Source organism: Mytilus edulis, chromosome 4 (genome assembly GCF_963676685.1).
Source record: "Mytilus edulis chromosome 4, xbMytEdul2.2, whole genome shotgun sequence".
Classification (NCBI taxonomy): domain Eukaryota; kingdom Metazoa; phylum Mollusca; class Bivalvia; order Mytilida; family Mytilidae; genus Mytilus; species Mytilus edulis.
This window is the reverse complement of record NC_092347.1, coordinates 27,477,470-27,491,188: the sequence shown is the minus strand read 5'-3', so window position 1 is coordinate 27,491,188 and position 13,719 is coordinate 27,477,470. Positions and strand designations below refer to the sequence as shown.

At 32.3% G+C, this 13,719-nt stretch overlaps 1 protein-coding gene across 1 annotated transcript; it reads right to left on the bottom strand.

Annotated features, from left to right (window-relative positions):
• Nucleotides 1-12,276: 12,276 nt before the first annotated feature.
• Nucleotides 12,277-13,371, bottom strand: LOC139521320 (myosin heavy chain, clone 203-like). Its single transcript, XM_071314799.1, has one exon. The coding sequence runs from the start codon at nucleotides 13,369-13,371 to the stop codon at nucleotides 12,277-12,279; it is 1,095 nt and encodes a 364-aa protein (XP_071170900.1).
• Between the last annotated feature and the right edge of the window lie 348 nt (nucleotides 13,372-13,719).

The following is a 13,719-nucleotide window of genomic DNA, read 5'->3' as shown; positions in this document are numbered from 1 at the left end:
GATAACAAAAATAGAAACACAGCGGGCTAAACAAAGAAAGCTGACATGGACCAATCAAGACTAAGCTTTTAGAATACGTCACGCAAAATTAACACACATTTTAACCGTGTTGTTCTACTTTGAATAATCAAACGCACAAGAATTTGCAATGAGCAATTTTTATACTTAAAAAAACAAAACAACAGTTACACACCACACAGTATATATAGTGAAATTCGTATAGAAGTCGTTAAACATTTATTACTGAAATAGTACAATTCTATATTAGATATACTGATGTATAAATCACTACAAAACATCGAAAAACTACGTGCTAAGCAAACTTGAAGAAACATAATCATAATAGGCATTGTCAAAAACAAATTCGCCCAAAATCACACCAAAATGAAAATACCGTTACGTCATTGGATGGATTTCCATTGTTTATAACGTTTTAAACCAATCACAACGTTTTGGTGTACGCTTTTGAAAATATTAACCAGAATGCATTAGATTCTAAAACGGCGAATTGTGACCTTACCGTTATGAGATTTTTTGTCGTTTAAAATGCATCATATGTGTTCTTGTAATAAAAAAAATGTACAGATCTTTTCAAGATCCACTCACGCCAACCTTTGTTAAATTATAATACTTTTATGGCAATAAGGCTGTGAAGGAAATTATTTTGATTGTATTATCGCTTCGATACACAGAAAAGTACAGACTTGAATGTACTGCGTTTATCCCCGATGATGAGCTGCAATCAAAATAATATATACTAGTTTTAATTTTGCATATTTCATTATTATGTCATCGTTCTGAATACGTATGAAATACTTGTAGCTTGATGTTAATCATCCATCGCTTAAAAATAAAGGTATATCAAATTAGAACAGTCCAGATATTGTAATTAAAGTTGACGTATTAGTTATTGCCGAAAGTTAGGTACCTTCAAATTTTGAGATACAAGTTTTACAAAAAAACAGGAGATACGGAGTTGTCATACACCTCCGGTGTGGTGTTTATTAGAAATCTACTTATCAAACAGGACGCTGTGAATATAAAATCCTTTAGGGAAATTACAAATATCCTCCACTATTGATAAAAGAAAACAATAATAAGGAAAAAAAAAAAAAACTCCCGGAAAACCGCACTGATATAAATTTATCTATTTTCCTTTTTTTGTATATTTTTAGAGGTGACTTTCCTCCTAAAACAATGTTAACAAATGAAAGTCATAAAATCATGATTATAAAATAAACAGTTTTGTCTTTTGACCGATGTCCATATTCATATTGTTCAGGGTTATATACGTTTTATATACAGATTCAATATTTTATTATAGTCTCACCACATACAAACATAAAATGAGATTCACATAAATAGATTTAAAACATTAAAACATTTGCATTGCATGTACCAATCTTAAAAAGATTTATGAGAGACATATGAGAGACTATATGCATCACAATAGCCATATGATTTCTTATCCGATTTACACCAGTGTATTAAGTTTTGTAAGTATTTGTTTAGATATTTGTCAAGTTTTTATTGACGACTAATTCACACACCTCCCTTAATTTATTTGAATCGGGCTCATTAGAACTAGGTTTAGAGGCAACTTTTTACGAGAAAGGCTTTCTTAAATTCTGACCTATTTAAACAGCACAGATGAGTTTTATAGCAGATTTCGTTTTTGTTTTTTCAGAGGGCTATTTTCAGCATAATTTTTATCCTTAATTCGCCGTTTCAGAATCTAATGCATCCTGGGTAACATTGTCAACAGTGTACACCAAAACGTCGTGATTGGTTAAAAATGTCATAAACAATGGAAATTCAATCAATGACGGGACGTTATTTTCATTTTGGGGTACGAACAATATGAAACTACCCATGATTCTTTATAGATTCTGTAAAAGCGAATTATATCCTTTATGGTTACTAGGGAGCTTGTTTGTTAGCTGACTCGGTTCATATAAATCATTTATATAGTGTGCCTTCTCAGTTCTATTTTGACACTTTTATTGTATTTTGGCTGACCTTCGGTTTGGTGTTTATGCAATAACATTATTAGAATTTCTACCTTGATAATTCTTGAAATTGTTTATGTGTTTTTGTAAAAGTTATACACCGAGGGATAACTGTTGTCTGGATATTAAGAAACCCCGACGGTCGGAAATTCCTTACACCCGACGCTAAACCCTATAGTTGTTATCATTGATTATTAATGAAAACGAACAGAGAGCAATTTATTGACAATATTAAACGATTTATAAGATTTGTTTGTTGTACATGAAACCCAACTAGTAGCTTTACTTTGGCTATCCTCTTTTAAACGATTTGCAGGTTAAGGTTGAGCGTTTCGTGCATTCTTAATACAGAAAAAAAGCAAGAAAAACAATACGTGAACCTAAGACCGCTGGTTGGTCACCAAAAGATTGTTGCTGATTTTTCGTTTGCCTTTGAATTGAAATAATTGACTGTGAAAAGAAGAAGATATATATATATAGATTCTACCACTGCATCTAGTGTGATACGATATTTATCCACTCGAGACAGTTAAATTTTCAAATTTAAAACGCGAGGCTTCGCCGAGATATATTTATGTATAGATATATTTAAAGTCCATTTTCCATGTGAAGTGGAACCCTATTGCATGCAAGGTTTCGCATAGTTTTCTTGAGAGCAACACTTTTTTACACATCAGCTTCCTTTTAGACCTCTTAAATAGACACGTACTAGTATTTTGGTCTCATAAAACATATAAAATCTTATGGATTTCCAGATTTTACTTAAATCAATCCACATATTCTACAGGGAAACTTTGTGTAGTAGAATAGCTTATTTTCAGAAGTGGTATGAATACCTTAACAGGATCTCAAAAGAACCAATTTATATAAAAAGACATGAATAGAAAAACAAATACCAGGATTACCATGTTGTACGCCAGACGCAAGTAAAGTCTCCAAAAAAGCATCAGTGACGCTCGAATAAAATAAAAAAAAAAAAGTTAAAAAGGCAAAATAAAGGTCGAATTTAAATAATCTATTCCTTAGGTAGAAAATTCTTGGCATTTCGAATATGTCAAATTTTATAACAGGACAGTGACTTATAAACAAAAACAAAACAAAAGAGAAACAGCTAGAGTTCAGAATACCGTAAACAATGATGACTGTGCTTGAAAATCACATGTCAAGCTCTTACTGTCGTGTCCTGAATTTATATAAGAAATGCAAAAATTCGTATTCGCGAGTGAAATTAATACATTTGGTATTTATGCATGAACGTGGTAGTTTTGCGCAAGAAATAGTTAACAGAAAGCATACGCACTGATACTCTGGATAAGAATACGCATTTGCTTTATCCCACATAGTAATCCAATAGTTGAATTCGAATGTCAAACTACCTACCCCAAGCGTTTTAACTCCGGATTCATAAAGGTGATTTCTAGCCATGAGAAGAAAAGTCTTGATTTAAGTACTCTATCCGTCGTGGTTTCGACTTAAATATGCGATATATGCTCGGCCGTGGTCTTAATTAATACACTATGCTCGGTCGTGGTCTTAATTAATACACTATGCTCGGTCGTGGTCTTAATTAATACACTATGCTCGGTCGTGGTCTTAATTAATACACTATGCTCGGTCGTGGTCTTAATTAATACACTATGCTCGGTCGTGGTCATGATTTATGTACTATACTCGGTCGTGGTCATGATTTATGTACTATGCTTGGTGATGGTTTTGAATATAGACTATACTCAGTTGTTGTCTTGATTTATATACTATGCTCGGTAGTTGTTTTTGATTTATGTACTATGCTCGTTCCTGGTATTGATGTTTATACTATCCTCGGTAGTGTTCTTGATGTATGTAATGTACTCGTTTGTGGTCTTGGTTTATAGTCTAAGCTCGATAGTGTTCTTGATATATGTACTATGCTCATTCCTGGTCTTGTTTATATACTGTCCTCGGTTGTGTTCTTGATTTATGTACTATGCTCGTTCGTGGTATTGAGTTATATACTATGTTCAGTCGTAATCTTGATTTATATACTATCCTCGGTCGTGATCTTGGTTTATATACTAGTATGCTCGGTAGTGTTCTTGATGTATGTACTATGCTCGTTCCTGGTCTTGATTTATATACTATGCTCGGTAGTGTTCTTGATGTATGTATTATGCTCGTTCCTGGTCTTGATTTAAATACTATGCTCGGTAGTGTTCTTGTTGTATGTATTATGCTCTTTCCTGGTCTTGATTTATATACTATGCTCGGTAGTGTTCTTGATGTATGTACTATGCTCTTTCCTGGTCTTGATTTATATACTATGCTCGGTAGTGTTCTTGATGTATGTATTATGCTCGTACCTGATCTTGATTTATATACTATGCTCGGTAGTGTTTTTGATGTATGAACTGTGCTCGTACCTGGTCTTGATTTATATACTATGCTCGGTAATGTTCTTGTAATATGTACTATGCTCTTTCCTGGTCTTGATTTATATACTATGCTCGGTAGTTTTATTGTTGTATGTACTATGCTCATTCCTGGTCTTGATTTATATACTATGCTCGGTAGTGTTCTTGTTGTATGTACTATGCTCATTCCTGGTCTTGATTTATATACTATGCTCGGTAGTGTTCTTGATGTATGAACTGTGCTCGTACCTGGTCTTGATTTATATACTATGCTCGGTAGTGTTCTTGTTGTATGCACTATGATCTTTCCTGGTCTTGATTTATATACTATGCTCGGTAGTGATCTTGTTGTGTGTACTGTGGTCGTTCCTGGTCTTGATTTATATACTATGCTCGGTAGTGTTCTTGTTGTATGTACTATACTCGTTCCTGGTCTTGATTTATATACTATGCTCGGTAGTGTTCTTGTTGTATGTACTATACTCGTTCCTGGTCTTGATTTATATACTATGCTCGGTAGTGTTCTTGTTGTATGTACTATACTCGTTCCTGGTCTTGATTTATATACTATGCTTGATAGTGTTCTTGTTGTATGTACTATGGTCATTCCTGGTCTTGATTTATATACTATGTTCGGTAGGGTTCTTGTTGTATGTACTGTGCTCGTACCTAATCTTGATTTATATACTATGCTCGGTAGTATTCTTGATTTTTGTACCGTGCTCGTTCCTGGTCTTGATTTATATACTGTGCTCGTACCTGATCTTGATTTATATACTATGCTCGGTAGTGTTCTTGGTATATATACTATGCTCTTTCCTGGTCTTGATTTATATACAATGCTCGGTAGTGTTCTTGGTGTATGTACTGTGCTCGTTCCTGGTCTTGGTTTATATACTATGCTCGGTAGTGTTCTTGATGTATGTACTTTGCTCGTTCCTGGTCTTGATTTATATACTATGCTTGGTAGTGTTCTTGATTTATGTACTATGATTGGTAGTGTTCATGATTTATATACTATGCTCGGTAGTGTTCTTGATTTATATACTATGCTCATTCCTGATCTTGATTTATATACTATGCTCGGTAGTGTTCTTGATTTATGTACTATGATTGGTAGTGTTCTTGTTGTATGTACTATGCTCATTCCTGATCTTGATTTATATACTATGCTCGGTAGTGTTCTTGATGTATATACTATGCTCATTCCTGGTCTTGATTTATATACTATGCTCGGTAGTGTTCTTGATGTATGTACTGTGCTCTTTCCTGGTCTTGATTTATATACTATGCTCGGTAGTGTTCTTGATGTATGTACTATGCTCATTCCTGATCTTGATTTATATACTATGCTCGGTAGTGTTCTTGATGTATATACTATGCTCATTCCTGGTCTTGATTTATATACTATGCTCGGTAGTGTTCTTGATTTATGTACTATTCTCGTTCCTGGTCTTGATTTATGTACTATGCTCCTATATGGTCTTGATTTATATACTTTGCTCCGTTGTGGTCTTTCATTATGTACGCTGCTTAGTGTTCATCTTATTGTTTACAGATGCTTTGTATTTCGTATTGTAAATGCTCGTTTGTTTACGAGTGTTTTGATATCAGTTCGGTACATGTCTCATTGTTTGTTTTTTATTTCTATTAGATTTCTAAAATTTGTCTCTGTGCATACTGTTGCTGTGATCTTTTCGGTGTTCATAATTATTTTTGAACAAAAATAAGATTTTATTAAAGTCACAGCTCATTTAATATAATGACATTAATCTTATTGATGTTTTGTTTATTGCATCATATATGCTTCTTAAGGAATGACTTATATTTTTCTGTCTATGCAAAAGTAACATCCAAATTGTGTAGTGGGTTATTTTAAAGTGTGCACAACATGTTTGATGTTTTTTCGAAACGACAGATAAAATATTACAGCCGTTCCTTATACTTTGATTTTGAATTCCATTTTTAAGGAGTAAATCGTGAAAAAACAACGTTGTTTAAATAACGTTACGGTCACATGACAAATTTATGTTTATGATCTGATAAACTAACAACTTTTACTATCAAAAGACGTCTTTCATTTAAAATTAGATAATATAAAATCATTTTATGGTACATAAAAACATTTTTGTCAGGAAATTATTCTTATCAAGAGTAATATGAAACTGAAAATTTGCATGGGGTTGTCTGTAAGTTTTTGATTACAGGCAAAGATCAGTGGAGTAATCTCACGATCAGGGTCAAGATTAATTACTCATATGATTGTTTAATGATATTTAATTGACCAATGAGGATTAGGCGAAATTATCTTTTCATATGTGTTTATTTAGATGAGCTAGCATTCTCGCAATTGCACTGAATGCTAGCGGACGCCATTTTAGTTTTCTCAAGAAAAGTGAAGATTTTTAATTTTGACAACGATGTTGTACGCTGAAATGACGCAGAAAGACGAATATAGATAGATAGATAGATACTTTATTCTCTACAAAACTAGATACAAGTTTACAGAGAAACATACAATATAAATACAGACACAATAGTTAAGGTAAACAAATACGGTGATTATGATGACATACATGTTAAGTAACATGTAGAATTAATGATATAAGAAGGAAAAATGATCGGTAAGATGCTTATGCGATTACATTTACATTGGGAGACAAACTTTTTTTTGTTGATACACAGTTTCCGATTGTTTTTTACTATTAAATAATGAGCAAAATGAAATTATATTTGGATTTTTTGAAAACTTATTTTGTAGAAATAATAGTCTTTCGTTCTCCAAATGCGAACAGCAAAACAAATAATGAAATTCGTCGCCTATCTCACCGAAACTATACAACGAACATGTTCTTTCATTTCGGGCAATGTTTTGCCATCTTCCCTTTTCTATAGGTAACGCATGGTTACCTGCTCTGAATTTACAAAATGTAAACAAATGTTTATCTTCAAGAATATTCAAGTAGTTCTCAAACTCCAATGTCTTTCTAAACAGTCTATAATAGTTAATGCATTTTGGTGAGTTTTGTATTGAAGAGTACCACGTATGCTTATATTGGTCGATTAGTCTCCTTTTCATGCTCTGATTAAGCCACTTTGAGAAATGTCCATTTTATTGTTGAAAAATATTTGGAAACCCGCTCGTGTTAAGAATATTTGAACATATTTGATCCATTTGATGCTTTCATTTTTCAAACAATGTTGGTAATATGCAGTCTTGTAAATTAATGAAGACAGTTTGTTTTCGTCTGAACATAGTTTGCACCAGAACGAAATAGTTCGGCATTTTATGCTGATGTCAAGTGGGTATCTGCCCGTTTCACCATACACAATTATGCTTGGTGTTGATTCTTTCAAGTGCAATATATTTTTTAGAAATTTCAGGTGAACTTGTTCGATGACATCATTTTTCTCAGATCCCCAAACTTCACACCCATACAGAATGATAGGTTTAACTATTTTGTCGAACAGATCAAGTTGGCATTTTATTGAAAGGTTAAATAAATGGCTTTTTTGTATGACGCCATACATGGCTTTCGTTGCTTTTTCTGCATTTTTTTTCTTTGCTTTTGTAAATGTTCCTGTCCTGGCAAGATTTATACCCAAATAATTGAACTCGTTTACTATGTCTAGTTTGTTTCCTTTGTACACGAAATGTACGTTACTAGGAGGTCTTCCCTTTGAAAATATCATAACTTTTGTTTTTGCCACATTAACTTTTAATTTACAAATATCACAGTATTCACTAAATATATCTAATTGATTTTGAATATCGTCTCTATTCTCTGACATAATGACTGTTTCATCAGCATAAAGTAGTATAAATAATTTTAGGTACACATTGAGATCATTTTCCAAACATTCAGATATGGACGATAAGCCATTAATTTTTTTGCTATTCAAATAATCTGTTAAATCATTTGTATATAAAGAAAATAATAACGGTGATAGGTTTTCACCCTGTCTAACGCCAATATTGCAAGAGAAAAATATTGAAGATGCATTGTTATATGTTATCCGTGATTTGATACCATTGTACATATTTACTATCACATAGTACATCTTACCATTGATATCATTCAAGTTCATTTTATACCAGAGTCCATTTCTCCAGACAGTATCTAATGCCTTTGCGAAGTCGACGAAAGCGCAGAACATTTTTTTTTCTCCGATTTTTCATTATTTCAAAAAGACAATGTAATATGAATAAATTATCTATATATCTTTATTCTCATAAACCAAAATCCATGGTACAGAGATAATATAAACATTAATAATATAACATATAATCAGAATTAATACAAATGTATGATCTTCAACTGGAAAAATATTTCCAGTTACATGTAATATACAAAACACATTTTGCATGTCTAAAATATTATATCAAAAAATATTAAACAATGTTTCCCCTAAGAGTCCAGCTGTTTATTAATCAGTCTGATAAATTTGCATAAATGATTCAACATACTGATGTTTCTAGTATTCATCAAATCATGAAATTTCAATATGTTTGGTCTATTTAGATAATATGGTTTCACAAATTTTTCTCTATCATGATTAAATTTCGAACATTTAAAAATATAGTGGAATTCATCCCCAATATCTCCTGAATTACATAGTTTACAATTTCGATTTTCTCTAGGTACATTTTTCCACCTTCCAGTTTCAATAGGAAGTTTATGACTGAGTATCCTGAATCTACAAAAAGTAATAATATTTTTATCATCTAGGATCTTAAAATAGTTTTCTCTTTCAGCATTATCTTTGAATAGACGATAATTAATAGCTTTTGGCGATTCTAATAAGATAGAGTGCCAATTTTGTTTGAATTGGTCTACAACACTAACTTTAACCTTATGATATAACCATGTATTACTAACAAAGTACTGTGCATTCCAAACATATGACAGTCCACTGCTATCAAGAACAGATTTTATATTATTAAGCCATGGGATACTCATCCCATACTTTTTATATGCATATTTATACAAAATAACAGGGAGTTTTTCTTGCTTTTCACACATAAGTTTCGACCAGTAATTTAAAATCCGCAATTTGATATCAATTTCCAAAGGATATCTCCCAAGTTCTCCATAAATCATGAAATCTGGCGTTGACTTCTTTACATTTAACAAAATTTTACAGAATTTAAGGTGGACCCTTTCAATAACAGAATTATTGCCCACTCCCCAAACTTCACTTCCATACAATAAAATAGGCTTGACAATTTTATCGAAAAGATCGAGTTGACATTCTATAGATAAATTATGTTTTCGACCTTTGCGGATAACATCGTACATAGCGTGTGTGGCTTTTTCGGATTGTGCCTTTTTTGCCTTAGAAAAACTTCCTGTTCTAGAAAAAATAACACCAAGGTACGTAAACTCATTCACAATTTCTAAAACAGTATTATTATATTTAAATTCTATATTTGATAATGGTCTACCTTTTGAAAAAACTACAATTTTACTTTTATTTACATTAACCTTCAATTTCCAAAGTTCACAATAGTTATACAAAGAGTCAAGCTGCTTCTGTAGGTCATCTTTTGACTCTGCCAAAAGAGCTGTGTCATCTGCATACAGAATCAGAAACAATCTTAAATAGTAGTCTAGCTCAATTTCTATATCATCGGATACTGTTTTTAACCCTTCTACATCTTGTTCTTTTAAAAAATGTTCAAGATCATTAATATATAGAGAAAATAATAAAGGTGAGAGGCTTTCGCCTTGACGTACACCGACATTACAAGGAAAATACTCTGAAAATACACTACCATAAAAAATTCGAGATTTAATGTTACTATACATATTTACAATGGTATCATACATTTTTCCACTGATAAAATTCTCCAAAAGTTTTTGCCATAAACCAGATCGCCAAACTGTGTCAAAGGCTTTTGCAAAGTCTATAAAAGCACAAAAAAGTTTTTTCTTTCGCATCTTCAATAGTTCAAAAAGAATATGTAGGACAAAAATACTATCTGTGGTCGAGTAGCCTTTTCTAAATCCTGATTGATTTTCATTTAACAATAAATAAGTTTCCAAAAAAGTGGATAGTCTCGAATTCAGAACTGAAGTAAAAAGCTTTCCCATGCAGCTAAGAATTGTGATAGGTCTATAATTTTCTGGGTTTTTTGTATCACCTTTATTTTTATAAAAAGGAATAATGTTACCAACTAACCATGCTTCAGGAATTTTACCGGAATCGAAAACAATATTAAAAAATTGAACATAAATAGGCATAAAAATATGGCATGTGCTTTTAATATATTCGTTTATAATTTTGTCATCTCCACAAGCCTTTCCATTTTTTAAATCTTTAATACAATTAAATATTTCTTTTTCTGTTATGATACTATTAAGAATTTCATTGAACTGGTTTGGTACTTGTGAAACAGGGATATTGTCGACTGAATCCGATGAATTCAAGTCTTTAAAGAAATCAAAGAGAACATCGATCGAAATTTTTGGACTATGTTTTTCTCTTTTTTCATTTAAAATTTTCCAGTACTCCTTAGAGTTACTGTTTTTTAAATTTTGCATCTTTTTTCTAAAAGTCTTTCTATACTCTTGTATAGAACAATCCATCTGTTTTTTATACTTTCTCTCTGCATCTTTCATTTGAACTTTATTATCTGTTGTTTTGTTGTTTTTATAACGTCGTTTTGCAATTCGTGAGCACTTTCTTTGCTCCCAGCATTTTTTGTCAAACCATGGTTTGCTTTCCTTAGTGTTCTTTTTAACCTTCGTGTTATAAGTAATGGTACCAAGTACCTTTTCTGCTGATTCCAAAAGTATTTCATTTATATGTTCGGACAATTTATTTACAGAATTTTGCGACATAACACTCGAATGCAAAAATAATAATTCATTTTCTAGTTCTGCAATCTTATTTACATCAATGTTCTCAATGAAATCTTGTTTTTTTTCATTATCCCATTTTTTAAACTTAATATTTTCACTACCACTTGTAACATCATTGTTTTCAGCTTCAGTTACATCAGCATTTTGCTCAATTCTAAATTTTAACAAAAGTGTCAATGGACAATGAACATCTGAGTAAAGAGACGAAAAAGTATCTACATGCATATTTACAACATAATCTAATAATTCAAATGAGCAAATAAAATAATCAACAACACTAGAACTTCTACATGTAAATAATCCCTCTTTATCACCATTCACTCTACCATTCAATATGAACAAATTGTTATTTTTACAAATATCAAGTAAAGCGTTTCCATAAGTGTTTTTCGATATATCTTTACTTTTTCTAATACTTAGCATATTTAACTCTTGTAAAGTATTTGAGTAATCATAGCATAAATCTGAATCACTAACTATATCATGTTTGCTATTTACAATATTTGAAAAATCAATATCAGATGCAGTTCTGCTATTAAAATCTCCGACAAGCATAATAAATTTATAGTTGACAGAAAGTGTCAACAACTCTTGTTCTAGTTCGTTTAATGCATCAGTTATTTTGTACAGCGAATTTTCAGGGGGGATGTACACGTTCCCAATCACAAGGTCTTCATCAGTCTGCAGGAAATCTGCAGATATCTTAGCCCATAGTACTAGGCTACTCTTGGTTTCAATGATATGAATGTATTTAGATATTTCATTTTTATACCCAAAAGCAATGCCACCTGATTTAACTCTAGAGTGTGACTTTCGATTTTTAAATTTAAAAGTATACTCTGGTATGTGAATATTATCGAAATTATCAGTTTTTGTTTCAGTCAAGCATATAATGTCATGGTCGCTTATCAATTTGATAAATTCAGGATACTGCGATTTTCTCACTAAACCACAGCAGTTAAGGTTTAACATTTTAATGTCTTTCAGTACAACTGACTCTCTATGGGGTTGCTAACAGTGTTTTGGTGTCGTTGTACGTTTGCGTTTTTGTACGGGGTTTTTGTCTGGAGTATGCGACATTTTTGTGTCAGTCTGTGTGTTCATAGCTATATCGTCTTCAACATTGCGTTCTTCATTGTATATTTCCCCATCGACATACAAGATGTCCCTCACTAACTTGACCTGGCAACCTTCAGCTCGTTTTTTCTTCATGAGCGGATAAAGACTTTTTCTAGCCTGCTCAATTTCGTCCGGGAATTGTTGGTTGACTCCGAACGATTTGCCTTTCAAGCGGTAGGTGTTCGATAGTACCCTTGCAAGATCTTTATAAAATATAAATCTGGTTACGATTGGTCGCGGGCGGCCTCTTTTTCCTGCGCGAGCTCCACTGCCGAAGCGATGAACATTTCCCAATTCTATCCAATCTGAAATATGCAGTTCTTTGCGTATAAAGTCTTTCACTACTTGCTCTGTATTTTCATGCTCTGACTCTTGTATTCCTGTGAATACCAGGTTATTTTTCATCGATCTGCATTGCAAATCGATTACTTTGTTGCGAAGTTCTTCATGTTCCTCTCGTGCACCACTTAAAGCTGATTTAATTTCTGACCTTAATTCGGTTGTTCGGTCGTCTAAGTCGTTAGCTACCCTACTAACAGAAGATCTTATTTGTTTTACATCTTTTACATTGTTGTCATGTTTTACTTTAAAGTCATCCATAAAATCACTTAAACTCTGTAAGTTATTATTCACTTCTTTATTGTTGACATGTAAATTCTTTAATTGTTTATCTAGATTTCCATGTTGTGTTTTGATTTGTGATATTTCTGACTCACTTTTTTCGCACCTTACATTTATTTTTTGAACTTTCGATTCAACTTCGTTAACTTTTGTTTTTAACTCGCTAAAATTTTTAGCTAATGTTGATAATGTTCTGTTCATTTGGGTGACTTGTGTCATTCCCGTTTCAATAGAAGTAAGTCTGCCATTCATGTTTATCAGCAGTTGATATACGTTTTGTAGTGTTATGTCCTGGCTAGGATCTCCGTAAAGAACATCCCTACTTTCGGTTAGTACTGTAGATGTGTCCGTTTGGCTTGGTTCCATATTTTAACCCACTCGTATAGAGCCTCAATATATAAATCGTAGTTCTAATTATTGTTCACTTGGAATACAATACACCCCAGGGTACAGGTGATAAACAAATAAATAAATATGTCTCTCGGGATTCTACTTATTGTTGATACTGGATTTCGAAAAATAAATAAATCAACAAAAGAACCAGCGTCTTTACCATATTAATAACGGGCGAAAGGTCCCACTATACCAATCAAACACTTGAAAGTTCTTATTTCCAAAATTGTCAATTTCATTATCAAATAAGATGACTTATCTTAGGAGCGAAAAAATCAACACCTCCATTCATACATTCGTATTCTCTCAGTGGTGGAGTAA